Here is a 27,881-nt window from a genome sequence, read left to right on the forward strand (position 1 = left end):
TTCGGGGGTGGATTTGATTTGAACCCTCCAACCCCCACCCCCTTGGAAACGCCTGCGCTGTTTATATTGATCACTATGAGCACATTGTGTAGGGAACGGTGGAGACAGCGTGCTTGGGAAACTCTTATTACACGCTGATTTCCGCCACAATCGCGTCGTGCCGTGCCTCACGTTGCACAACGCCGAGAAACGCCAACCCAAATAAATGTTTGGTGCTGGAGACGGACACGTAAGCGCGATCTTGGCTCCGAGGCGACGGCAGTCTGAAGTGGCCCGAGCTTTGCTATATAGAGCACGACACGATAATTTGGACAGGAAGTTTGTTCCATTGGCAGCATGATAATGCGACGCGCAGCCGTTCACCTTAGCCGGATGTGCAATCGGAGTAAGGATGAAACGCGTACAATAAGAAAAAGAAAAGTGACACCTTATGGATCGTACACGTGCCTGCCCCAAAGCTTTCGTGTGCTTGTTTGGCCGCTGTGATCCACTCTAAACCGAGCCGCGATTTAAAAAGGCAACGCGTGCAGCGTAATATGGGTCGCCTCTGCGCATAGACGCAACGGACATAAGTATCGGAAAGCCTTTTTGCAATGCATAATTGTTGGACACCATAACCGTTTCCACAGAAAGAACAATACCTGACACATGTGTGGTGGTGGTGATGGGGAACTCCTTATTGCGCCCAAAAGGGGACCAGTCCGAAGACCGGTTGCGCTGACTTAGAGGAGGTCGGCGGGGATCCCTTGGGATAAAGACGGGGTTTTAATAGTTAAGTACTGTATGCGAGGATGCTCACAAATAAAGAAATGTGTTCTAGAAGAAATCTCGCTTTTCTAGATATATCTTCATATGTATAACAGCCTTTTAGAGCATAACGAAAATATAAACTTACTGCACGCATATTCACGCGTGCGCGCCAATAGCACTATGATCTATCTATCTATCTATCTATCTATCTATCTATCTATCTATCTATCTATCTATCTATCTATCTATCTATCTATCTATCTATCTATCTATCTATCTATCTATCTATCTATCTATCTATCTATCTATCTATCTATCTATCTATCTATCTATCTATCTATCTATCTATCTATCTATCTCCTGTTTTCCCAGTGCAGGGTAGCGTGCCTGGTTAACGTCTCTGCTATACCTATCTTCTCACTATTCTGAAAGCTGGATGAACTACAGGATACGCTTCTTTAAATAAAGCATATCTACTGGAAACATACTGGATGAATAAACGGATAAGTGAAATAGTTGGTTTAGTATTGAATAATAGTGGGGAGCATATAAAACTAGAACACAAGCAAGACTTACGAAGATGCTTACATCGCGCTTATATGCCGTTCTCTCTCTTTTTTTTTTTTTTGAGCTACAGAAATATTCAAAGACGCCATACCAATACGACCGCACTGTAACGTTAGTTTATGTTCATCACTAAAAGTGCTATATAGTCACACGAAGAGTGAAAACGCGGAAGAACCGCAGGGCGACGTCCGTTCCCCCCGGTCTTCTGGTAACGTTATAAATGTTTTTGTGATCAATTTCAAGTCCTTGGGCGTTGGCAGGGAGGCGGGTGGAAAAGGGACACTCCTCCTCCTCCACATCGTATGTTAGAACTCTCAAGTATTTGCGCATATCAGGCTTTTATTTATTTATTTATTTATTTATTTATTTATTTATTTATTTATTTATTTATTTATTTTAATTGCCTTATTTCCACCATCATTTTGCAAACTACTCACTGCTGGACGTTGTTGCCATTGGTCGATCTGATGCTTTCCAAGACCTCAACTCGAACTCACACCGCTAATATAAGTATGGCTCGTGACGCGGTGGAACCCTAGAGCTTCGCCATGATGTGTTCTGTAACGAGACAATATATAGACATAATCTGAATCACTCGCGCGCTTCAAGTGAACGGTATGCGGTATTTTATGAAGAAGAAAGGGAAATCGACAGCCACCCGGTACGGATTTCCTTGTAGCACGAAGTCACAAGGAAATCCATACGGATTTCTCAGAAATAAAGCTTCTTAGGTGCCGAAAAATTCTTCTTGGTCCGGGGATTGCATCCAGGACCAACACCTTTCCGAGGCGGTCCCTCTTCCAATGGAGCTAATCAGGAAGCTAGCAATTGGCAGCGCGAGGGCGAATTCATCGACAACTCGAAGCACATGGACACATATGACTGCAAATCCCGAAATTGCGAGATTCCGCAGAATTGATTTGCTGTCATATGGTATGAAGAACTTTACTGGGTTCTGAAGGTCAACCCTGGATTGACGCGGGCCGCTCCCATGTTGGGACTGTCAGGCCGATTGGCTCTTCAGCCATATTGAGGGCCTTGTGGACAGCCCGTAATCGGTCGGGTAGTGATTCACTGTGCAGCATTATAGCTGCCACCGTTCTTGTTCCTTGACACAGCCCACGGTGTTAGAATAGCCGTGACACAGCCTGTGAAGACCGCGGCGCACTGCCAAAGCGTGTGGTCAAGAGTTATAGTGATGTCGTTACACTAATTGCTACAATTGGTTTGAATTTCCCTCTCCGGATATATATCCTGTGTGTCTTTCAGCGAAACTGAAAACACGGAAGACCAGCCGCGGTGGCCCAGTGGTTACGGTGCTCGACTGCTGACCCGAAGGTCGCGGGATCGAATCCCGGCCGCGGCGGCCGCGTTTTCGATGGAGGCGAAAACGCTTGAGGCCCGTGTACTTAGATTTAGGCGCACGTTGAAAGAACCCCAGGTGGTCGAAATTTCCGGAGCCCTCCACTACGGCGTCCTTAATAATAATATCATGGTTTCGGGTCGTTAAAACTCAACAATTATTATTAAAACATGGCGGAGTAAGGCGAACGTGAAAGACAATGTGACCCAACGTTACTAGAACAAAGTCAGTTTAAAAGCTCCGCCGGAGAGGCGGTCCGCGTGGCGGCCGTGAGAACTAGTGGCGCTGCAGTCACGTCTAGCTCCCGCGGCTGGCGGCTGGCGCTTGTAGTGATCGGCGCCGGCGATGTACGAGCGCATGTGGGTTACAGCGTCGTCTGCGCTTTGTTAGCTCGTCATCTTTGCGACTGTTCTCTACCAGGCTTAGCGTCTTGTACGAAGACACATGCATGATGTACGGAGCGTAACGAGGACGAACAGATTCACGGTGCGGTATTAGCGGTATGCCGACTTGTTTCGCGCCAGGCTGCAAGAACGGCTACCGCAACGACGACTCCGCTTCACGACACTTCTTCGGACCTCCGAAGGACCCCACGCCATTCAAGCTTTGCATGGCAAAGATAGAAAGCTTACTGCGAAAGGCAAGGTCTGTGACGTTCATTTTGAGAGTGACGACATTGTAAAGCACTATCGTCGTGTCGTTGCGGGACAAGAAGTTTTGATCCCACGTGGAAAGTGGGAACTCGCGCTCGGTGCCGTGCCGCGCTTGTTCCCAGCACTTCCACCCCACATTTCAAAGCTAAAATGTTCGGGGTTTAGGCGCAAATCCCCCCCCCCCCCCCCCCCCCCCCCCGAAAAAAAAAATAACGCACGGCGTCCCGCGAAAGCCCAGTGCCCAGTTTGGAGGAGCCGCCAGAAATAGAACAGCAAAACGAAAGGCAGGCGATTACCTACGCTATCGTGACAGAGTTGCATCACACTGACATTCGATCAGTTGTCAGCTGTCGCTGCCTTCAAAGCAGTGGATTTTCGAGAGATTTTACGACGAGCTATCGAACAAGATGTGCGGAATATTTTACACTCGCCGGCTCGGGAACGGGCTGCTCAGCGCAAAAATTTGACACGGTACACATAGAAAAGACGAGGAACAGCGCTGGTCCTCGTCTTTTCTATGTGTACCATCTCAAAGTTTTTGCGCTGAGCAGTTTAATAATGGAATACCAACTAGCGCAATCCCACAGTTTGCTTCGGGAACGGAGACTTACTTGTGCAAAAGATAAGTGTAGTTGACGAGCAGTTTAACTGCGTTGTGAACGGCTACAGCACGAAACGCAAACGGCTGTCGTACAGTGTAAGAAGTGCTGCGGGCATGGAACATCTGCTCGGTGAAGTTGAAAAACTGAAGTTGAATACTGACGACTCTTCTAGCGACAGAGTATGCGCGAATAACTGCTCGGTGCTCACATCACGGCCGATCTGTTCGAATTGTTTAAGGCACCGTAGAAGGATGCGACGTAGAAAGATGAGACACCGAAAGTACAACTATCCGCTGAAAAATTTGCTCAGAGACGACATCTATTCGATATAATCGCACACTGAGATTTCATTTACCGAGTTCTCGTAAAATTTTCCGATTTTGGGTCAGTATCCCTTTAACCGTCGCGAAAACGTGTCTTGTAAACATTACAAAGCATTGGTGATGTTTTTCGAGAAAGTTTTTTTCAATAAATTGTAGACAACACGAGTACTATTTTTCTAGAACGTTTTTGTATCTCGAGTAAGTACTCTTCTTTGTACACTATAAAGGCTTTTACAAACGTGTTGGGTTCTTCTTGGTCTAGATAAGACGGCAGCGGCTAAAATTGTGGTAGTAGTTATAAAAATTACGCTGAAGACCCTCATTCGCTTAGAAAACTCCTATGCTTGGAAGTTAAGCGCAATGTAGGACAGCTCAAATATTGTCACAGGGTCGTGACGTCGACGAAGGCAGCAGTCAGCAGGTCCGAGATAAAACTTTTATTTGGCCGAACTTGTGGCCGGGAAACTGGAAGTCAAACTACAGCAATACACTGATAGCGGCGAACAGAGCGTCGATCAACTGACAGGCAGTCAAGCGCGTTGGCTTTTATACAAGCGCTATCGAACTTTCCAGCGATATCGCTGGTGGCGGCGTTATCTCTCGACAAAGCTGGAACATTCGCATGCGGCGCGCAATCTTACCAAAACGATCTACTACAATCACGAAGCTTCTCGAACACTGCTTCGCGGACAGCGTTGAGCGTTGATAACCGTCCTTGCTGGTCAAACCCGAATACATCACAATAAACCAAGAAGTGGGCGTGGCAATGTAGACCGAACATCGAGCCTTGCTTAAAATGTACTGATGGGCTAGTTGGTGAGCCATGATTCTCGAATAGGCAGCGCACAAAGGCAACGAACACGTACACAAAAAAGACGCAACACAAGCGCTTGTGCTTGCGTCTTTTTTGTGTACGTGGTCGTTGCCTTTTGTGCACTGCCTATTCGAGAATCGAGAATTGGCCAATCAATGAACAACGCACGCGGGCCAATGCATGCAGACGACCTTATGCATATCCACCTAAGTATCCACCTAACTAGTACAATAAGAAAGTTGCCGCGCAGTTGCCGCGAGCAACAGCGCGGCGGACTGCAGCGTTATGCCGTGGCAGCAGACGACGCGCCGATAGTGGCGCAAGACGGAACTGCAGCGCCGCTAGTTCTCGCGACCGCCGTTCGGACCACCCTCCTCCGCTGGCGGAGATACGGAGCTTTGAAACTGAGTTTGTTCTAGTAACGTTGATGTGACCGACGTATACGTGACGACAGCGACGAGGCGTACAAAAGAACCTGGGCATCTTCGTGTTTTCCACTGAGTGATTGGCGACACCGAAATGTTAATCTAAAGAAAAAGTGCTAACACGGCGACAGTGTCGTTCAGATAGGAGCACGAGTAGTGACAACCAGCAGGTAGAGTTGAGTCTTTGTTGTTCAGTGAAGCAACAGCCGGTGGACCGATAAGGGTCGGAATTTTCAGATATAACGGACAATAACAAGGGTCGCTGTCGCAGTGGAAAAATTGTCGTTATGCACTGCTACTCTGCGCATGCCCGTCTCAATAACATATGCGATTCTCTTCCCTTGAAGTTTCTCAGCGCCAGTGCGATCAGCGAAAGGTTTCACGAAGTAGCATATGCACATTACATGTATGTGTAAAAGCCCCCAATCCGCTTTGACGAAGCGATTTGTACACTTCCTCCGAATATATATATATATATATATATATATTATATCTATATATATATATATATATATATATATATATATATTATATATATATATATTCGGAGGAAGTGTACAAATATATATATACAGGCAAAAAAGGGGTTCCACCACTCGCCGTCCTGGCTACTGGCGGCGCTGACTGACGCTCCCACGTTTAAATGTACATATATACCCTATAAAGCGGACGGGGGGGTGGCCGCCGCGGTAGCTCAGCTGGTAGAGCATCGGACACGTTATTCGAAGGTCGCAGGTTCGGTCCCTGCCCGCGGCAAGCTATCTTTTTGTCCACTTTTCTTTCTTCACATTTACCTTACACTTACTAGTAAAACCTTCCCTATACTTTCCTTGGCGTTATTGTCTGTTAGTGGCTCCTGATGTACACATTCGAATAGAGGATGGTGCGTTGGTCACTAGTGTATATAGAAAACCTATGTATACGGACAGGCAACAGTACCTGCTCTTCAAAAGCTGCCACCCGCGCCAATGCAAAAGCATTCCCTATACCCAAGCACACACATTCAAAAGAATCTACTCTCGCACTGAGGATTTCCGCAAAAACACCACACGTATGCGCAAGGTACTCCTCCATCAAGAATATCCACCAGCTATCATTGATGACGCAATCAAAAAAGCGGCAAATCTGGACCGCCAGACCCTACTACACCAACAAAAAGATACCGATCAGCAGCAAGAAAATCTTGTATTGACTTTCACAAATAACCCACCGAACATTAACAAGATCTTATAAAAACACTTTAACATATTAGAACAGAGCAAGCGACTATCCAAAATTTTCATTTCTACCAAAAAGTATCAGAGATCATATAATAAATTCAAAGATAGGTACAAAGCATCAAATCGGGTGTCGCCCTTGCGGGAAAGGGAGATGCAAAGTATGCAGACACATGCAGACAACAACGGTGGCGGAAAGCACACACTAAAATTTTAAGCACAGGATCAGTGGTGCACTCGACTGCGGCTCAAGCAACGTCATATAGCTTTTGGAATGTGGGATATGTAACATGCAATACGTAGGCCAAACAAACACGCCTTTCAGAATAGCTAGGTTCAACAACCATCGGTCACATGTACGCTCCGTGCCCGGCCTTCCGCTTTCTAAACATGTCGCATTGAAACATCACAACTTTGACGCTATCAGGGTTACACTCTTGGAAAACAAATTTCGAACCACCAGAAAATGGGAACAACGTGAATCTTACTTTATCTACAAATTCAACACGATAAAAAACGGAATAAATGAACACCCTGGCACCCTCTCCGCATTACGATCATTAAAATGCGCAAGTGCCATTCTTTAATCAGTCCCCGGCCCCTTGCCGCCCATTGCGAGAATAATAATGTTTTGAATGATAGCGCTCCTTGGTGCAGCTGTAAGCTTATGCGTCTCACTAACCAGGATTTATCTGCCACTTCAATCACAGCCGGCATGCACAGATAAGTGGTCCCGGACGTCGTACAGTGTAGTGTACGTCGTATAGCACTACACTAAGAAGCTTTTAGTCCATCTTTTTCCTTTACACCCCTTCTCTTTTTCTATATCTTTTTCTCGCCCAAAAAAGAGCCAATGCGCTTAATGGATATTGACAATGCGGCAACATTACCCGCGGCCTCTTCAGATCTTACACCCACGCCGACACATAAAAGTATGCGCTGAAAGCCATCAGTCCCCACCCCACCAATTCCTTTAACACGGTAAATGTCGAAGAAAGAGATCAAAATGCCACCCGTGGCCTTACACCAGAAGGTGCAATACTAGACGCGCGGGGTCATTACGTTGTCCGTTTAGGGGAAGGTGGAGGTGCGGAAGCTGTATTGTTGTCAGTATATGGCATCGCTTCCTAAACTAACACAATGTTCGCGTTCAGCAAAATCCTTCTTACTGACTCTCTTGACATCCCTTTTTTCTCCCCCCTTCCTTGTTACGTCCCTGTTTCCCTTCTTTGCCGTCCTTTCCCCTGGTATAAGAGGACACACACACGCTGTAAATATTGTTATGTTACGTCTTGAGGAAGACGGGGCTCCCGTCGAAACGTCGAAAAAGTGGACGGGAGGATCACCGCCGCCGTAGCTCAGTGGTAGAGCGTCGGACGCGTTATTCGAATGACGCAGGTTCGGTCCCTGCCGGCGGCAAGTTATCTTTTCGTCCATTTTACTTTGTTCACCTTTATATCCTAATTATACAAATAAGATCTATACTTTCCTTGGCATTATTGTCTGTTAGTTCTCATAATATTATGCCTAACAAAGAAAAACGAGCCCATGAAAAGTCACCTTCTTTCCTTTACACACACACACACACACAATATATATATATATATATATATATATATATATATATATATATATATATATATATATATATATATATATATATATATATTGTGTGTGTGTGTCTGTCTGTCTGTGTACGCACACACCCACACCATTTTCTCTTTCCCGAATACAATCGCCTCAGGCCACTATCTAGCTTTCCACGACTTGTTTACACTGTATGTCCTCGTTTGTTTCAGGCGGTCTTGTGTTTTGTTTATTTTCCGTTGCCATATCCGTGTTGATCGTGTCAACTTCAAGACATTTTTGATAAAGGAAACAATTTGTGTCAACGTACACGTTATCACCAGGACTTATGATTTTTCCACACCTTCCGTTTGTCGATTGTTCTCTTTAGCTCGGCGGGCCTATTCTGAAATCGGACGTACTTGGATGTGAGTGAACAAAGAAAACAGGGGAACACAATTCATACAAGTTCCAGGGTGTTTGCAAAGGAGTTCTTGTGAACCTTTGACCCACAATTTATTCCCGTCTTTCCGTCATACAGGCTCTTCCGATATTATAGGATATCCGCAAATCAAAATGCGACGCTTTCTCAAAAGGCGAGATCGCGGAATGCCGTTCAATCCAGCACAAGCAGAGCAGAGACCGCCATATCAGCCTCATGACACTAAAACGTTTCACTTTTTTAGCAGATTTAGTCTTGAAGGCTGGCAACAGCGAGCGCCGACTTCCGGCAATTCTTAAAACTGGTTGACGATTTTTTTTTTTTTATTGGGCTTCGCGTGCAAGCTGTTTTGTTTTCGCGGCAACGTTGATTTCTTTATTTGCTTTGTAACCACCTGTTGATATACTAAGATCAAGTGCCTGCCGATCACGTTTAGATGCTTTATTCGGAGTTGGTGGACGCTAAAGATGACTCGGAAGAAGAAATTTACGACGTGAGTATGAGGTCTGTGCGTTCTCCACGAAGTATCAGTGTGGCGTATGTCAAGGACAGGTGTATTCGCACCTGTTCGTTAGCACAGTTGTTGGTTCGCATTAGGTGTCCTCCTTGAACGAGCGTCTCGTGTCTCGCGCCCGGCACGAAAGTTTCATTGACGTGGAACAGAGCCGCTGTTATACACCTTTGCTCTTAATATTGCGACATCGACGACCACAGCTGACGATGTTGACTTCATGTCGGTTCCGTACTGTGTGTTGTTTGCGGCGGTTACCATGTCGAAAGCGCTGTCGGAAAGTACTCTGTGGACGCGCACAGGGCTCTCAAATATTGGAACGGGCGCACTCCGTTCCAATATTTGAGAGGTGCCCGGTTGCGGATTATTGCAGTTCTTCTGGCCAGCTTCTGGCGCGCCCTTATCAAACGAAAGGAGTTGGCACTGGATAAACTTAACACACTCATATCGCCTTAACGGCCCCAGTCGTTCGTTCAGCCACGCACAGTGCCTCCGATTGTGGCAACGGTGTGACTAAAAAAAGCAAAGCAATCACCCAAGCCGCGGAAAAGTTTCGCCGCTCTGTGCGCTATCTTGTAAGCCCGCGGATCGCGCCGGAAAATACCCAGCCCGGAAAGGGCGAACGAGTAACATCGCTAACCGATCTTTATGGTGTTGTCCTCCTGCATACAGGAGGCTATGATAGCGGATACCTTATTTTATAACACTGGATTACGACCTACAAAATGGCGAGTTTTGCAGGTCAGTCAGGTTCGGCTGATGAGCGCATTTTAGAAGTCGTGAACGTTTCGGGAATTCCCACCGACATTCGGCCTTTTTGTTAACGGGCTTAACGCTTTGTAAGTTCCCTTACGTGTCGATTGCAACGCTTGCCGCAACGTCTGCCTCGCTTTCCGTTTCCGTGCGATTCCCGTTTACAGCTATGGTACAGCGGCGAAAGCGATCATTCTTTTTTTTTTTTTTTTCGCTCCTTCCTGCCAGTTGTCGGCGGCGCTGGCACCCCATGTGCGAAGCCCGAGTGATTGTGACTCACGCGTCTCGAGTAGCGCACAAGCCGTCATATCGCGCAATGGGCAAACAAAGAAAACAACGCGCGATCGAGACGCCACGACCAAGAGGACGCGTCGCTAACGCACGTGCCGGTTTCAGACAGGCGTGGGTGAGGAGGAGAAAAGATATATTGCCGCGCTATCACGTGACGCGCTTACTACGTAACCCTGCAGGCGGCTAGGGCGGCTGTGTTGCGCGACTCGTAACCGCAGTCGCATGCTTGTGGTCGTGTTGTCATGGAGGTGAATGGAGACGTCGATCGGGACGAACGGACCGTCAGTGAAATTTTCCTGAGGCTCAGCGATGTTAGCCGCAACTCGTCCGTGAGTTTTGTCAACTACCTGCACGAACTTAACATCTCACTTTCTTTGAGCCCATTCAGTACAGGTGGCAGAGCTCAGACTGGCAGGGGAGTTAACCTGGGGCATCCTTTGCAATGCTATTATTCCATCATGGTAAAGGAAAATCTGACATAGGGAGATCTGTGTGCATCATGTTTAGATTCTGCAGCAACCATTCAGAATTAGCGAAATGGTGCTTTTGTCAATCTTCATCAGATATGCCACTATTTAACGTGATTATCCATCATAACTCTTTGTACTGTTACTCATTTACGCTATGCTAGTTTTCCACATGCGGATACCTTCTCTTTCATTGCCACTCATGCAACTTAAAGTTGTTGGAAGTTTTCATGCAACCAGTGTGTCAAGTATCGCATTCTTGCTAAAAATGGTAGTGCGGTGTGACCTCAAATACATGCGTGTAAATTATATCTTGTAATAAGTTGTGCATAGCAGTTGTCGAAAGAAAAGTGCATTTGTGTGGGCCATCACTGAAGACTAAGGTGGAGATGGCAGGGGTATTATTGGGGCTCTCGTCTTTAGTTGTCAAAGGAGCACAAGCGCACATTCTTGATACTGTAGGAACCCTACAAAATTCTTCTCGTACATAAGACCAACACTTAAAAACTTGTATAAATTTATATTGAAGCCAAGCTCGAAATTGTGAGTCTAGTTTCTTTGACTACTATAATGTCATGACACACTGCAACATTTGCTAATATCGTAGCAGTAATAAGGCCATCGTTGACATTGCTTGTAAAGGAAAAAAAAAATACGAAAATGCTATGTGCAGTTCTTCTTGGGGTGTTTGTTTCCTCTAGCCTAGCGATTGCTGGAATAGAGCAAACCAACGTATCATGACGTCAAATATGTGCACCTGTTCATAGAAGCAAGTATGATTATAAATTGTTGATTACTCTTGCCAGTTTGTTTTTTGTATGTAAGACAAAAGGAAGAAGAAAACAACGTGTTCTCTTACATACCTATGGACTTCCAAACTGTTCGCATCTCTGCGAAAGACACGGGCTAAGAGAAGAGATAGGGGCAAACATAGTTACAATGAAATCAGCTCAAAGAAAAAGGAGATAGAAGTGAAAATGGGACATAAATATAAATAAGAGACTATATTTATTTGCTCAGTTAATTTACAAGCAGAGTTTTTAGCACCGCCAAGTAAAATCTACTTTCGGAGAAGTACCTTTCACTGCTGATGACATTGTATAGGGCCAGCACTCCTGACTTGTGGAATTAGCTCAATTAGTTTTGGGAACATCTTAATGTCTTCAATGCACAACGAGCTTCAAAAACACCCGGTTTCACATCAGGCGATGTCACCCAGAAATTCTGTAGTTTTAGCCTATTTTTCTACCTCCTCATTTTGCTGTGTGTAGTTGCTGCAAACTGATTTAAGTGTGCTTTCAGTGGCTATGCCTTATGACATTCAGGCTCATAATTTTTTCTGGTGAAACATGCAAGAGGGATAACACATATTCCTTTCCATTGGGACAAGATGTTCTTGTAAGCAAAATCGGAGTACTGTTGTTTAGATGTGATTTAGTGTACTTTATGTATAACACATAAGTTAATCAACGATTTCTGCATTATAATGTATTCCAGTGCCTTGTTTGCTTGTATATCATAAAAATTTCCTCCAACTTACCCTTTTTTCATCGTTTCAGTACATTCGTATTGTTTAAAATATGCTTGTATGAGGTGCAGCCTGTGTGTGTGCATAACTTAAACATTAGCATAAGCAATAACGTTACACAATGTTAAATCCACAAATGTCGCACTATGCTGCCTGATAAACAGCAAGGAAAAGTAAACGGAGCAAAATGTAACTGAGAGCATACATATATTTAATGTAAAAGAAAAAGTTTATTCTGATTCATGTTGGAATTTGAATTTCATAAAATGAAAGAAAGATTAAAGAAAAAGAAGCTTAATGTTACCAACATTTTCCTTACATATAGATCAGTGTCAGTGTTATTCACATCTCTTTAATATTCAGCCACCAATGTTTTGTTTACAAGTTTAAGTGTATTTACATAAAGAATGAAAAATCTTGAAACATATTACACTTCCTACTTGAAAACGTGATTTCTGCAGTCAAAGCTATGCGTCGTTTCCTTTAGGCAGTTGTTCTGCTTTCATGTTCTATTCTTGTAAAAGGAGACAGACAGATGAATATTCATTGTAACTGCGGAACCGTTGTCTGGCCGTCAGCAGCGTTGGCTATCTGTGATTGACAGACAGTGTCTATTTCTTGGAGTCTTCATTGTTTTATTCTTCTTGTTGAAAGCTGTTCTGGAGAAAGAGTGCCGTTTCCTTCATGCACGGCGAACAGTACACAAGCATTTGGTATCGAATATTTAATGACTTTTGCTCCGTGAAAGCAGTTAATAGCGTGTAAGATGTTGCCTAGCACATCTTTCTTATGACTGTGGATTTGTGCACACGTGCTTTTCGACTGTTCTCTTTCGTTAATCAAAAAAACTTCCTTTGAAAACAACCCAGTTTATTCCATTTCAGCTGCCATCCAATTCCCAGGTCGCGTTTGTATATGAATTCATGGACGAAAACTTTATTAATCTTAAAAGCTGTCACTGAGGAAGACAACCCATCTCTGCCATGGCACATACACATGTTGCTTATTATCGAGGGCCGCACATAACATGTGCACCTGCACGCAAAGGCATCATAAATTTAAAGAAGGCGGGGATTGGGGGCCCCACTGTCGCCCTATCACTTAACTCTTTCGTTACCGCAAGAAAATGGTTATTTTTCATGTGTCTCGGAAAGAAAGTTTTTTGCCAGATTGAGAAGTACTCCAGCATGCATTGCAGCATACCAAATTATGCGTAATGAAATGCTCTTTCTAAAAAAACATAAGTTGTAAAGCAACAAAAATATTGTGGCATGTATAAAAATTGGAAAGTGTGTAACTTTTTGTTGCCAACTGATAAACAGAGCAATAAAAAACACTATATATGCAAAACTACTCAGACGAAAAAAAAATTCAGAATATACATTTTGAAGATAAATGACCCAGGAATACTATAAAAAATAATAAATGTTCTACAGAATGTTTCTATTAACATAGACAAAAAAATCTGAACTGAAGTACTGATTCACTGCTCGTGCAATGTGGTGAAGCATGTTCTGGTTTTTCGTGAGACACAGGTGCACTCGAGCACTTCTTGCACAAATTTTTTGTTTTTTGCTGGCGTTCCAATATAAATGGATGCCAGCGATGTGAACGACACCTATATAAATCAGATGTGCAATAAAACTTCACCAGTTCGTCTGGCGTCACCTTTTTCCGTGAGCCAACTCTCTCCGCATAGGCTGGCATTCCAAGATATGCATCCAAGCATATTTTATCGTATTTTTACAGATCGTATTAAAAAAAAAAGGAAGTACGAAATCACGCGCAGTTCTAAAACGTCTCGCGCCACTCTCTAGTGCGGGGCCAAGATCTGCTCCGGCGGCCTTCTAGTCGTGAGGAGAAGCTTTGCAGCCGGTGCCAGCACATCGCGCCCCAGCGACGTGTGGACCTCGCACGTAACCAAACTAGCTTTAAGATTGTGCACAAAGGTCAGCAGCTAAGCACGCGTGGAGGAGGAGACCGCTTGAGACTGTAAATGAAACCAACTCCTGGACGCCTGCGGATGTTCCTGGCTGACGCAAAACATCATCGCCATCAGAGCTTGAAGCTGTGTTGCTGTTATCTTCGGACACAAAGCTCGTCGTCACTTAATTAACGTGCAGTTGCAAAATAGTTTAGCGCGGCACGCGTTTCTCGCGGCGCAGGTGGGCACCCATGCGCGCGTGACGGCGACGCCATAGGAGCGACACGGGATGCGCCCCTGTCTCTGATATAAGAATAGAAGCGAAACGGAAGCTGCTGGAAACTGGCTGAAAAGGCCACGTCCACAGGTTTTACATGCGGCGGACCTTCGGAAATAATTCTGGTGGAATAAATCTTCCTCAACTCCAAACAACAGCCCTTTAGTGAATAGCTGGCATAAATTTCAGGCAATTATTACTGCTCAACACTGTCAGATTGCGAAGATGACGCCATACTTTGATATTTGACTTGCAAAAGTTCTTTTGATAACAGAACTTTGATGTTACTGAAGCATAACCCCGAGCGACACTCATTTCTCTCAAGTTCGTCAGCCAAGCGCGTTTTCCCAACACATGCACATTGCTTCGCGCAAAGGTCTAAAAAATCACTATGTTGGCAAAACGGGCAAATTCAAACTGATTCTGAAAGTTCAGTGGCTGGACTAACTAGTAGGAGGTGCTAGGTGAACTAGAAACAAATTCAACATGCCAAAATCGACGATTCAAATAATCAATCACCGGTGATTGATTTGAATAGGCGTGGTAACGAAAGAGTTAAGTGGTACATTACTCAGTGGGCATGTGATTCTGATGCAGTACCGTTTTTCCTTTTTCTTTTGGTTAAGTGATGAGGTTGCGCTCCAAAGCACTCTATATTTTTTCTAGGAAACGTACTGAGGGATGAGGATTAGGTTTTCAGAATTTTGGGTTCTCTCGATGTTATAATTTTTCCTATAGATGTATTTTGTCGCATTATTAAATCCGGAGTTCTTTAGGTTGCCTCCCTTGTTAGTGAATCAACAGCACCTGGTATGTGGAAGTTCCACCCCCCCCCCCCCCCCACCCCCCCACCCCCAATTTTCTAATATAGTATCAAATGTCGAGATTGTGCTCTGCCTGGAAAAGCATCTTTGCGCTGCTCAGACAGACCGCTTGACAAATGGAAACACATGGCGTTGTGTGTCCCCCTTGCAATAAAATAATGATGAAGCATTGAACTTACATGATCTTTTGAGGAATTTTACCTTGGTAGTTTAATCACCGTTTACGTTACTAAAGAGAGGCTACAATTAGAAGAAAACGAGGTTATTGCTAAGATGCCAAAACACCAAATTTTGTTACTGCTTCACCAATGCACCGAAGCTATTTTGAAATTACTTGCTGCCAAGCAACAAATATAACTCAGTCTGCCAGTTCGGGTGTCACTTTTATTATTGAACTTTGCATTCAGTACTAAGAGTCCTAACACATTCATTTGATTATGAGTTGCTAAAAGCTGCAGTAGACATGTTTCTTTGGGCTCATGCCATTATGGAGCTAAAAGTTGTTAGTTCTTGTGCACTGCAACAAATTACCTGTGATGAACGTTTGTATTGGCATATCATGGACGTTACGTCAAGTTGTTGCCGTCAGCTGGAGAGGGCTGTCTCTTGGAACTCTGCAGGTGGCTTTCTTATTTAAAACATTGTGGCTGAATTGTCAGAGGTAGATGGAAAGCTGTGCGAAATAAGCCTTTGTTTAGCATTGTTCTTCCACTTTTCCAAATGTATATCGGTTTATCGGACGTACACGTTTCTTTCGATTGTGTAACTGTGTTGCTGCTGTGTTATTGGTGATGCTAACTTAATGCATTCCGTGCTCACAGGGGATGCCTGCTGGCCGCTCCGATGGAGATAAGGAAAGTGAAACGAGTCCACTCTGTCCAGATCGACAGCAAGATGTGGAAGGAGCCTCCGTGACATCGGTCGCAGAGCATGAAGCCACCACGTAGGTGCATGGCATAATTAATTTTTAGGTGAAAGTAATCCTCCAAACACAGAGCAAACACTACTGCACCAAATTTACCGAAATTGTTTCCTTTAGCCTGCAAAATTACTTCCTCTAAAAAATGGTTGTGCCCTCCTGCTTGCAAAATTGTCTCTACTAATAGTCGCCCGCCAAAAGGCACCATTGGCCCATAAACTTTCTCATTCTATGTCTTGTCGCAATGTTGTTGAAGTCTTTTAGAAGGAATGTGACTGGTTTTGTTGCAAAAATGTCTCTTGTAGTCTTGAACTGGGGAAGGAGTTCCGCCCGGTGGGAAAGCTGCAATTGGTGTGCAGCAAGATTTTTCACATGCTGCAGTCCCCCTGGTTAGTGAATGCACATTGCAGCAATGCACATTGCAGCAAAAAGTAGACTTGGATAGTGGTTACCAGGGAAGTACCCAACCAAGGTAACAAGCTCCTTGCAATTTGAGGGTCTAGTTTCACTTCCAACTCTGTGTGAGCTGCATTTTAAGGTACAGTAAAACCTCATTAATTCGAACTCAGTTATTTCAAAATCCCGCTTAATTCGAAGGGTTTCTGCGGTCCCGTATTTTGCAATGTAAATCTGAGTGGATAATTTGAAGCGGCGGTCAGCGCCAGCCCGGTTAATTCGAAAACTTTGGGTGCCATGTGCCAATTCCCAATCCCAATTTCGCCGCAAATCCGAGGAAGCGACGGCCCTTAGGAGCCACAGGGCAATGCAGTGTAGCGACATTAATGAGTGACAGTTGAAGCGACCCGGCCTCGCTGCTGCTAGCGCAAAAAAAAAAAAAAGAAAACACGGTCTCGTGGTCAGCTAAAACATGCGCCTGCGGAAAAGAAGACGTGCTTCACTGCAACACAGCGGTGACACGCGGGAAGCATGTCGCATGCTTCTGGCAACATCAGCGCATCATGATTTACCCATTCTTTTTGGGAAAAGAAAAGATAATAAAGGACGGTCTGACGGAATTCATGATGTATGCGAACCTCCGATTGGTGGTTGCTCCGGCAATTTGCGCACTTGCACTGCTGGCGGCGTTCTTGCCTGTAACGCCCCCCCCCCTACTTCGAAAACTAAGTTCGAAAACTTCAATGATCATGTTTTCTAGCCATTGCGGATTCCATCACACTGGCCATTATCATGTTCTTTATTTTACCAGAAAGAATGGGCGAATGGTCGCATCATGACGTGCTGACGTTGCGAGGAGCAGGTGACATGCTGCCCGCGTGTCACCACTGTGCTGCAGTGAAGCACACCTTTTCCGCAGGCACGCATTTCAGCTGACCACGAGACTTCTTTTTTTGCCTTTTTTGCCCTAACCCCCCCCAGCAGTGAGGCCCGCCGTTTTCACGGGTTTGCGGCAAAAATCGGACCGGGTATTGCTGGAAAACAACCCTTGGAGCCACAAACTAGAAGGCCAAATGACCACCTCTGATTACTTTCAGTAATTCAAAGTTCCTTGCATCCCACTTTTTGTATTGAAGTAAGACCGAAAGTCGAGCTAGTTGGTAGAAATTCATGTTTCATGTTTCATGATTCATGTTTCGTTAATTCGAAAACCCGCTTAATTTGAAAGTTTTTCACAGTCCCAATGACTTTGAATTAACGAGGTTTTACTGTATATTTTGAGGACTTGTGCTCATCACCAACGTTTTTGCTGTAGTTTGTTATGGCAAGTGAGATTTGTCAACTGTGTTGTAAAGATGGGGATATATAGTGTTGCTGTGCTCACTCGTTGATTCCAAGTTGTCTGCAGTATCCATCACCCACATGTAAGGCATATTGGAACACTAACAATCAATAGCGGTCTCGTGAAGGATTGTGACTGGGGACTTGGGTTGTTGGCATAGCAAGTTATAGGGTGTAGTTTATAGGATTACATCTCCGTGGGACAAATTTGACAACGAAAAAATGGGATTGCGGCCTCATTGAAAAACTTAAAAGATTGTAGAAAGAAATGTCAAGAGCTGGTTGTAGCAAGCAACTTTGCTTCACACTGCAAAGTTTGTTCTGTAATATGAAATTTTGAAGGAACTACTTTTGTTGCTTGCTGTAATAAAAAAAAATCTAGCCAGCTCCACTTCGCGAACACTGTCGAAACAGCGAAGCTTATGCCCGTCATTCATCAGTCTATATCGTACTTCTATGTTTTTCAAGTCTTCCCTTCGCTGGCGCTTAGCTTCGGCCTCTCATGCACGAACATTGCGGTTGGCTCGGCGATGGCATGCCCGTTCTCGCGTCAGCTCTCGCTGACGCTCACATCGGGTGCCTTCTTCATTGGGAGAACGAGAAATGTTCGCCATTCTGAAAGCGCACACTCCTGACCACTGACACTGATACGCTATTTTACACTCCACTGCGCCTCACCGTCAGTCCGTTGTTGTGAACGAACAGACCGAAGAGCCACAACGGTTAGAACCGTTTATTTTGACGATTAGAACGTGAATAACATGATGATGATATGTCTTCTTTTTCTTCTAATTCTTCTTCGTCTTCTCCTTTGTCTTCCTGTTTCTACATCCGTCAACCCATCTTGTCGCGTTTCTCGAAGGTTCATCTCTCGACATCCTCCGCCCTCTCATCTCGCAGCACGCCCTCCGCTCTCGCCGCACCGCGCAGCCCTCCCCTTCCTAGCGAGCCTGACTCTCGCCACACTGCAAGGCCAAAGACCATGTGATCAATTCTAAATCGACCCCGGACATGAAAGCCTTGACTAAGAACAGCTTCGCTGTTAAAAAAATACTAGGAAAATTAAGGAGGCTCTTAGTATAGGGAAAATGATTGACACATGCGTAAGTGCACCTTTTACCTTGCACACAGCGCCCGAGATGTTGCTAATGAAAGATCTTACCCACAAGTCACATGATTGGCATTAGTAGTTAATGTACTCTATGCACTCTTTCTTTGAACTTATTCTATTGCCTGGATCTTTCTCTTTTTTGTCACCTTTCTAGCCTAGGCATCTGCACATCCTTCATTGACTGCTGTTCATATGCAGGCAATGTGTAACTGACAGTAAACGAGTCGGTTGTTTGTGCCTTGCCATTGTTGTCTCAGTTGTCTTTCATATAAGAAGCAGTACTCAATTTAAGCTCAGTGGAGTAGAGTACAACACAAAGGGGTACAGACTAGCCCAATTATTCTCCTTATGGTAGCTGTAATCATTAACACCTATAAAATAGCATTATTATTGTGATAGCACTTGGATAGAAGTTCAAGGTGCACTTGTGCCGTTGACGCCGCTGCGCTGTCATGGTATTCACACAACCCACGCTTTGAAAGTTAGAAGGTATCTAGAGAACTGAAATGTGTTTGGCTGCAAAATCAACAAAGCCAAGCTGACACACTATCACATTCTGCTCATTTGGCTCTGCTGGGGTTAGAACAGCACTTAGGCTTTCACTGCTGCCATGAGTGCCGTGTGCATACAGATTAGCGTTCTGAGCTACTTTGCGCATACCACACTGTGGTGCATGCACCGATCTGAGCGAAACAGTAAATGTCAGGTTGAATCTGTCTCATCCTCTCTTTTGATACAGACAAATGCCAATGTTTTTCTTTCCATCTGATCTCATGCACCATTGTGGCACAACCCTGTAATGCCAACTGGCAGCATTCCACAGCCCTGTGTTCTTGAAAACCTGTGCACCACCAAGCCTTGCCATCGCTTTCGCTGTTTCTCAGCCGTCGGTTGAAACTGCAAATTTTTAGATTTAGGAATGAATCAGGCACACATACACTCGTTGCTTAAGTACCATAGGCACGCAGCAGCAAATAATAAATTGGTCGAAAGGGGTGAAGCTCACCTGTTTATTGCCAGCTGGCCACGAGATGCCGGCATTCTACAAGAATGGAAGACGTTATGGTACAGCACGCACTCTCGCTCAGTTTTTGTTGCTTGGGCAGCCATCTTGCTAGCCTTGTGTCTGTCTCTCAGCCAGTGCAGTATTTCCTACTCCAAGACCTTTTGCAGCATGTGACATTATTTTGTTTCTTTTGCAGCAACTGCCAAACAATGATGCACCTGCTCAAGGGGAACATAGGTACGGGTGTTCTGGCCATGCCTAGTGCCTTGGCCAATGCTGGAGTCCTTGTGAGTTACTTTTCAGACCCCTAGTCTTTATTAATTGCTTCGAAGACATTTGCATCTGTAATGCATTCGCTTTTGTCCAAGTTCATCATCGTGTCTCTTACATATAAGTACAGTAGACTCAGTAAACGAAAATCTCTTAAAGGGGTCATGAACCACTTTTCCAAGTAATGATCTAATGGCCTCAGTATCGGAGTGTACTGCCTCCCGAATCGATTGCCGCAAAAATTTCTCGAATCCGTCAAGAATTAGCGGAGTTACGGGGGTTTGGCGCACGCTCCCAGCGCTTTCTCTCTTTTCTCGTGCCGGCGAGCGCACTGGAAGCTAGACAGGGAGGGATGGCATGGGGGAAAGAAATTACGCCAGCGCGCGTCATGAAACGCGATCGCTCTCCCGCTGTGATTCGCTTGCGCGAGTGCGGCTACCGTGTACTGAGGAGTGCGGCGCCGGCAAGTGGTGGCACCCCGCGGCAAGAAGCGCATCTGATCCGAACGCCGCTCTCGATTTACGTCGGCTATCGGCCAATAAGCATGCTATGTCTCTTGCTACGTACAGCGGACAGACGCCCCGCCCACCGACGAGAGTGAGAACCGGCCTCTGTTTGAAAAGAGGGTGCCTGGGGAAACGGCAACTTCGCGCTCCGCTTGTGGCCATTACGCGGCGCGCACGACTGTAATATTTGGCAGAGCAGTTCATAGCCGTGTCAGCTTTCCGCAGGATGTGTTTTTTCAATCAGCCCAAGGGGTGCTTCATGACCCCTTTAAACGAAACTGCTTTAAACAGAACAACTGCCCCTAATATCATTGGTTTCATACTTGGATTCTGCAATCCTGCTCTTCTCTCAGTAAACGGAACTCCTGTGAAATGGAACACAATTTCCTGGTCTCTTCAGGTTCTGTTTAACAAGAGTCTACTTTAATCCTTTTAAGTGGTTTCTGTGCTGTTAGGGCCTGTTTATCCTCAAGCCGCACCACGACCCGCACACCGAGCAGATAGCCTCCTGCCCGTCTCTCGTTGGCCCCTTTCCCCTTTCTCGGTGATGGCAGCCAGTGAGCGAGAAGCTGCAGGTCATCTGCTCTGTGTGAGGTGGCAGGGCAGCTTGAAGATAAACAGGACCTTAATGCATTGACTCGCACTTTGTTCTACTTACGGGATACACCTATGCATTGCAAGGAGTTCGCTCTCAGGAGCCACTTACATTCAAATGCATGGTTGGATAGAGTGTGCAGGTAGATCAGGTACACATTACATGTGTTTGCTGTAAATATGCTTCTCGACCCTGTGATTATAGTATTTAAAAACTCAACCAGCTGAGAAGCCACGTTGATACAGCTAGATTGAAAGCTTCTGTAGTAGTACTAGATGCAGCTTCAGTGAGCAGGCAAAAGTTTTCTTTGACAATACAGTGACCATTTATGAGCTTTCTACATGAGCAGGTGCTGTCAGTGCTCTGCGCAATTACTTTGAAGGCTGAAGTGGCAAACACTGTACAGTGGAGTTGCCTTACAAATTTTGCATCATACTTGATGCTGAGAAGTGTGAACGTCTCTTCTGATTTGTTCAGACTGCTATTTTCGTCCATTCATTGTTATTTCCTTTCTTTTTTTCATGTTTCAGGTCGGCTCTCTTGGCATCGTTCTTGTGGGAATAATTTGTATACACTGCATGCATATATTGGTGAAATGCAACCACATACTCTCCAAAAAGTGAGTTCCTTTTGCGGTTTATTTTCGGCAGTTTTTAAAACTCTTTTGTCTGCGGCGACTCGTACCGCAGGGGGTCGTGGGCTCACCTTAGTTTCTTATTTCTTTTCAGGGTTGGGTGTAAAACATTAGACTTTGCCGGTGTGGCACAGTACTCCTTCAGGTTTGGACCACGCTGCATACGACGGTTTGCCAATGCTGCGAGGTGAGTTCGTCGTGTACATTGTGTCATCTGAGCATACCACCAGCTTATGTTAAAGCACCAACACCAAAGAACTCGATGTGTACTCACATGGGAGTGCGATGTGCAGCCACTACGCGAATCGTAACAGAGCATGGCATAGTTGCTGAGATGTGTTACGGAGCCTTAAATTAAGCAATGGCCGTGAAAAAGCAAAGGTTTTGGGAACACCGGAAAGTCTATTTGTGTTTGCTGTTTCTCAGATGTGAAATGCATGTGGCTGGTATGAGAGAGAGAACGCTTAAAGGAATGTGTGTGGGAATTTTACCTCCAGTTTCGACGCATTGACGTTTATGACAATGTTCTTACTCGTTGGGTGACTGATATTTCCATTATGCTGCATTGCAGGGCAACTGTAAACTGCTTTCTCCTGCTGACTCAATTTGGATTTTGCTGCGTCTACTTTGTATTTGTTGCAACTAGTCTAAAAGAGGTGAGCGATGGTTGTATTTGCCTCAGTGGGATTACCTATATTGGCATTAGGATGTAGGATTAAAACTTATACTGGAAATCTGTAGTGGGCCGGCAGCTCTACACTTCTTTTAGATGATTGGCTGAGGCATTGGACTAGGAGGAACTGATGCATTCAGTAAAACTGCTGTTGAATAAGATAAAGCCACTGTAATAAAACGATAGAACACCACAAGCCAGACAGGCATACGAAATAACAAGCGACAAACAGCTGGCTCTCCCAGTACCCGTGACTGAGAACATGGAACTGTTGACATACAAGAGCCGGACGCACTGTGGCGTGTGAACCCAGACAGGAGAGAGGGTGTGCCATTCTCCCCACGGAAAGCGGTTGGTTGGGTGGGGCAGTCTGGACAGTGAACTTGAGCAAAGATGTGTGTTCTTTTGTACATGTGCATGTAAAACAGTTTTTTAACATGAAAGTGTTTGATGCCAGGGTCCACCACAGTTCCACTGACATACTTCCGTCACAAATATGACATTGTAAAATATAAAGACTAACAGATGGCAAAGAAAAAAACTAGAAGAAAAAGTTCCGTCACCGGGAGTTGAACTTACGACTGGCGCGAAACGATTTGGCCACAGATGGCATGTTCTTTGCCATGCTAACGGAGAGCTATTTATATACACCATTTGCCAGTGGTGGTACTCAGATATCAGTGGTACATCAGCGTGTGTTTGTTATCACTAGTGAGATGGCGCGAAGGGCTCGAATGTCATCGCCCCACACGGATGAGTGTGCGCCTCTACAGGTGCGTGGTCGCTCGTACATGCGCTTGTCTCGTGATGGTGATGGTTTGTATGCCTTCTGCTCTCACCACAACTTTGCGTTGAGAGCACGAAGGTCACCTCGCTCACTGCAGCGGCCGCTTTTGTAAAAGGAGCGCGCTGCTCACACAGAAATAAGTTACAACTGTGACAGATAGTTCGCGCTCATCCTGTGTATGTTCGTTCCGTACGTCCTTTCTGCTTGAGCAGCGCGTTGAAAGTTTCGAGCTGCTTGGCGTTCTTCGCGTGACATTACAATTTGTTGCTGTAGCATTCATTCCTTCGCACTTGGGGCGAAAGAATCCACAACAAACGCTCAACTACCTCTGTGAAGACACATTTTGCTTTCGTGTTATACAGATTCCTATGACAGAGGGATCAGCCATGTTTTTTTTTTCATTATCTCCTTACTCACGTGTAGACCTCAATTATTTCGAACTTGTTAATCAGTAAAATAGGTAACACCACTTTGCAAGCTCAAATAGTGTGTGCATGTAAAGTATAATAAGGTTTGTAAGTATTGCTTTGGTTGTGTGTTCTCCTTTTTTTATTTTATTTAGATATACCTTAATAGAGATTTAAATTTAAAAAAATGTGAGCGTGGAGCAGATAAGAACTGTATTGTACTTGAATGCAAAAAGTGAGATAGGAATATAATGAGAAAAAAGACTTTGACCAATGCCTTTTTTAATGCTGAATGATGGAACTTCTTTCTACTTTAACATTGCGGCAGTGGTTTTATGGTGACACCAGTTTCATGTGAATTGGAGCCAAGAAACGGCTCTAATAGCTACAAGAAAAGAAAAAGAAAACACGTTATACAACGTAGTGCTGCTGTACTGCTTAGACGTCTCCTTTGTCATTGATGCTGCCACTGTTTTAATTTATTTTGCTGACTTTTTGTGCTGGTTTCTCTCTTTTTTTTTTCTGTATGTGTATGGCCTTGATGTTTTTCCTTTTTTTACATTTCTCTATTTTAACACTTCATTTGACAGCATACATTTGCTTGTGCCATTTGATTGTTCTGCAAGCGTTCGTGTAAGTGCATGCAGCACAATAACTTTTCATAAGGCCTTCCACCAACTAGCTAAATGTCAAGCTGCTCTAAAATCAATCCCCCTGCAAATGAGGTGGAGTTGAAACATTGTGACATTACTGACTGCTTTTTCGATATGACTGAAGGAGACGCTTAACACTGCTTATCTTGCTTGGGAATGGGGTGAAGGGGTGTGCACGTTGAGAGTGGTCAGTTGCTTTGACAACGCTCTTCACAGTGCGGACTTATCTTTAGCCGGTCCTGAAGCTGTTTGGTCGTTGGTTAGTAGATAATTGAATAAATGAACAGCGCAACAAACAAGGACAGAGGAAGGTAACAACACACAGCACTGTGTGTTGTTACCTTCCTCTGTCCTTGTCCGTTGCGCTGTTCGTTCATTCAATTATGTCCTACCAACTTGCCCAAGTTTCCACGCTTCATGGTTAGTAGAGCTTTGGGATTTCAGCGCCATTTTATCATGATGCTTTAGCTGCAAAGGAAGAGCACTTGGAGAATAAACATTGTGGCTTAATGGGATAACAAAGCTGCTTTATTTGTTATGTGTAAACTTGATGAACTTTTCCATACACTGAGAACTTGTGTACATGAGACATGGAGCAAGATTAAACCTTTGAGGGTTTTTGCTGTACAGGTATGGTGGCGGTTTTCCGTACCGCAAGGTCTTTGCCGTACGGGAACGGTTTCGGCCCTCCGTTTGAAATTTCACGCCATAATGACGATGCATGCTAACTGTGAGGTGCTGCCACCTCCTGGGACTTACAAGAAGCGTTTGAAATTTGATTGTGATACCTTCTTGCGGAGATACACAGAACCGATTTCCAGCTTCAGAGTGTCGCGTGGTCTGTGGCAACGCCCTTTCGTGGCTTCTGTTTCGCTGGTTGATCGAACGAAGGCCCACGAAACTTGATTTGTATCTTTAACGGCACTCCCTTGCAGGGGCGGCGCAAGTTGTTTCCCATTTTTATTGGCGCTGCTCTTAGAAGTATTCTCCCTCTCCTTGTTTACTGAGTTTTCTTTGAGTTCTTCAGATGCACGGCAAAGTGTTAGTATGGTCGAACACAATTCGTCGCTCCAAGAGGAGAGCAGACAGGCGTTTTATGTGTGCAGACTGCAATAAGGCGCAGTTCGTAGACTGTGTTTCAAGGAATACCACACTCTGAAATATTATTGAGCATTTTGTAGTTATGAGATGCTGACGCCAAAATACTGTACCTGTCTTTTTTTTTTTACAATTTGTTCCAGACTTTAGACATTTTGTGCATAAACAATCCGCAGTAAAGTAATTTTACAATCTGGAAAAGTTTTTTTTTTTTTTTAAATTTGACCCTCTAAAGGTTAAGGAGGCGAAACAGCACTTGTTTGGGCATTCCAGTAAGGTAGCAGCACAACAAAGTATGCATGATGCGCTCTCTGCTGGGGCTCGCTTCAAAGCTATTTGCAGACGTCGCATGCTTTGGGATCACTGCTGGTAGCTCATTCTAAGTGCAGTGCAGCATGTAACTAGGGCAGTACTGTATAACTGCCTCTGATATGTATTTCACTTCTCGACGTTACCATTTGAGATCTGGGAAATGTACACTATATGGGATAATATCGCAATTTGAGGATGTCGCATCGATGGAGGAGCATGTAAACGATGGGAGCAAGCCTTACCCGCCATCTGTCATGCAGTTACAAACTATTGTATATCAGCTTTTGGACAAGCGAGCGAAGACGAGGAGAACGAAGTGGCGCGACCGAGGACTCTGAGCTCATGACCAGGCTGCCTGCTTTTCAGTGTTCTGAAAAGACAATAAAGGAATGCTATAATACAAACATAGTGCATCTCCTCCTTGCTCAAGCATGGCTGTGTTTCTGTGATCATTTTGTGAGCGAACACAATACGCTGTGCAATGCACTGAACAAACTAGATGACAGACTGTCTTCAAAAGAGAAGATTCTTGGATCGCTGCCCTACACGTCGCAGGCCATCGAAGCAACATGGGCATTGATACTGTTTTAAAATTGACCGGTTTATAGGTGTTCTGACAGGTATTCTGCCATGAAAATTTTCATTTGTTGTTTTTTTGTGTCAAATGAAAGGCCAAGCCCTCAAGAGCTTAGAAAATGTACTGCTAAGCATGAGTGCATCCTGAAAAAGTAATTACAGTCACTTTTTAAAAGCTAGTTTCGGTTCCTACTGCACCCTGACGTCACAACACTGTATAAGCTTCTCGTCACGTGCTCGTGCAAGCTATCGTGGTGTTTCCATGGCCGCTCTGCACCATGACTCCGTTGTTGACGCTCATGCGGCCATTTTGAATATTTTGGTGACACACAAGTGGCCATTTTGGAAGTTTTGGTACCTGACGTCATCACAACTAGTCAGACTGCTGGGCGATGTCACCAGAATTAGTACTGTAGCCTGACATCAAGCTAGTGTTGATGTCGGTAGGTGCGTCATGGGGAAATTGACTTTAATATCAAAATAAAATCTCTTATCAGCATTTGCTGAGCTTCACAATTGCTCAGTGCCGTCTCTGTATACAGGAGATTTGTATGGCAGAGTAAACTCTCCTTTCAAAAATGGTGTCACTACCCTTGTAAGCGAGCGCTTGTAGGCGTGTAATGGGCAGGCGCACATCCTGACAGCACCTTCTTCCCTCGTATTTCTTTCTTTTAATCCCTTCACGCCTTCTCCCCAGTCTGGGTTGCAAACCGGGTGCGCCTCCGGTTGACCTCCTTGCCTTTCCTTTCTCCTCCTCCTCCTCCTCCTCCTCCTCCTCCTCCTTTTGGGGCCTGACAGATTCTTTCTCCATGGCATAAGTCAGCTCCTGTGGAAATCCAAGGGCATGACTGATGGTGTGTGCCAATCGTGTGCGCTTGTGTGCAAATGCAAGCATGTTGCAAAGCATTTGGAGTAATCCTTTGGTTCTCGTCTCCTACTCCACGTAGGTGCTCAATGGGCAAGGCGTTGAGATGAGTGTGTATGTTTACCTGGCCATACTGCTGCCTGTCATGGTGCTGTACAACTTCATCCGAAGCCTGCGAATGCTGTCTGTGGCGTCCACGTTCGCCAACTTACTGCAGATCACAGGCATGGTGCTCATCTTCTACAACCTGCTGCAGGACATGCCGAGCATCAGCGAGCGGCCTTTGTCTATGGGCATAAGCCGCCTGCCGCTGTACTTTGGCACTGTCATCTATGCCTTCGAGGGCATTGGCATTGTGAGTAGCATGGTATCATACCCAACTGTGTCCCGTCTTCAGAGCTTCCAATTTTTTTTTACAGTGAAGAAGTCTATAAT

The 27,881-nt window shown here is 44.9% G+C and overlaps 1 protein-coding gene across 4 annotated transcripts in view; it reads left to right on the plus strand.

Moving 5' to 3' along the window:
- Positions 1-27,881, plus strand: part of LOC119383495 (proton-coupled amino acid transporter 1) — a 98,171-nt gene that overhangs the window by 41,406 nt on the left and 28,884 nt on the right. For 2 of the 4 annotated variants that reach the window (XR_007415130.1, XM_037651661.2), the window contains exons 1-7: positions 10,411-10,606; positions 16,119-16,240; positions 20,267-20,357; positions 21,972-22,060; positions 22,170-22,262; positions 22,647-22,731; positions 27,529-27,801. Coding sequence is in view for 3 of the 4 variants with exons in the window: in XM_037651661.2 (XP_037507589.1) it covers positions 10,520-10,606; positions 16,119-16,240; positions 20,267-20,357; positions 21,972-22,060; positions 22,170-22,262; positions 22,647-22,731; positions 27,529-27,801 (840 nt within the window). In the remaining variant the exon portion in view is untranslated. Of the gene's footprint in view, positions 1-9,002; positions 9,216-10,410; positions 10,607-16,118; positions 16,241-20,266; positions 20,358-21,971; positions 22,061-22,169; positions 22,263-22,646; positions 22,732-27,528; positions 27,802-27,881 lie in introns of those variants that run through there. The other 2 variants (XM_037651662.1, XM_037651663.2) reach the window with 2 other exon arrangements.

This window comes from Rhipicephalus sanguineus, chromosome 2, assembly GCF_013339695.2.
Source record: "Rhipicephalus sanguineus isolate Rsan-2018 chromosome 2, BIME_Rsan_1.4, whole genome shotgun sequence".
Lineage (NCBI taxonomy): Eukaryota > Metazoa > Arthropoda > Arachnida > Ixodida > Ixodidae > Rhipicephalus > Rhipicephalus sanguineus.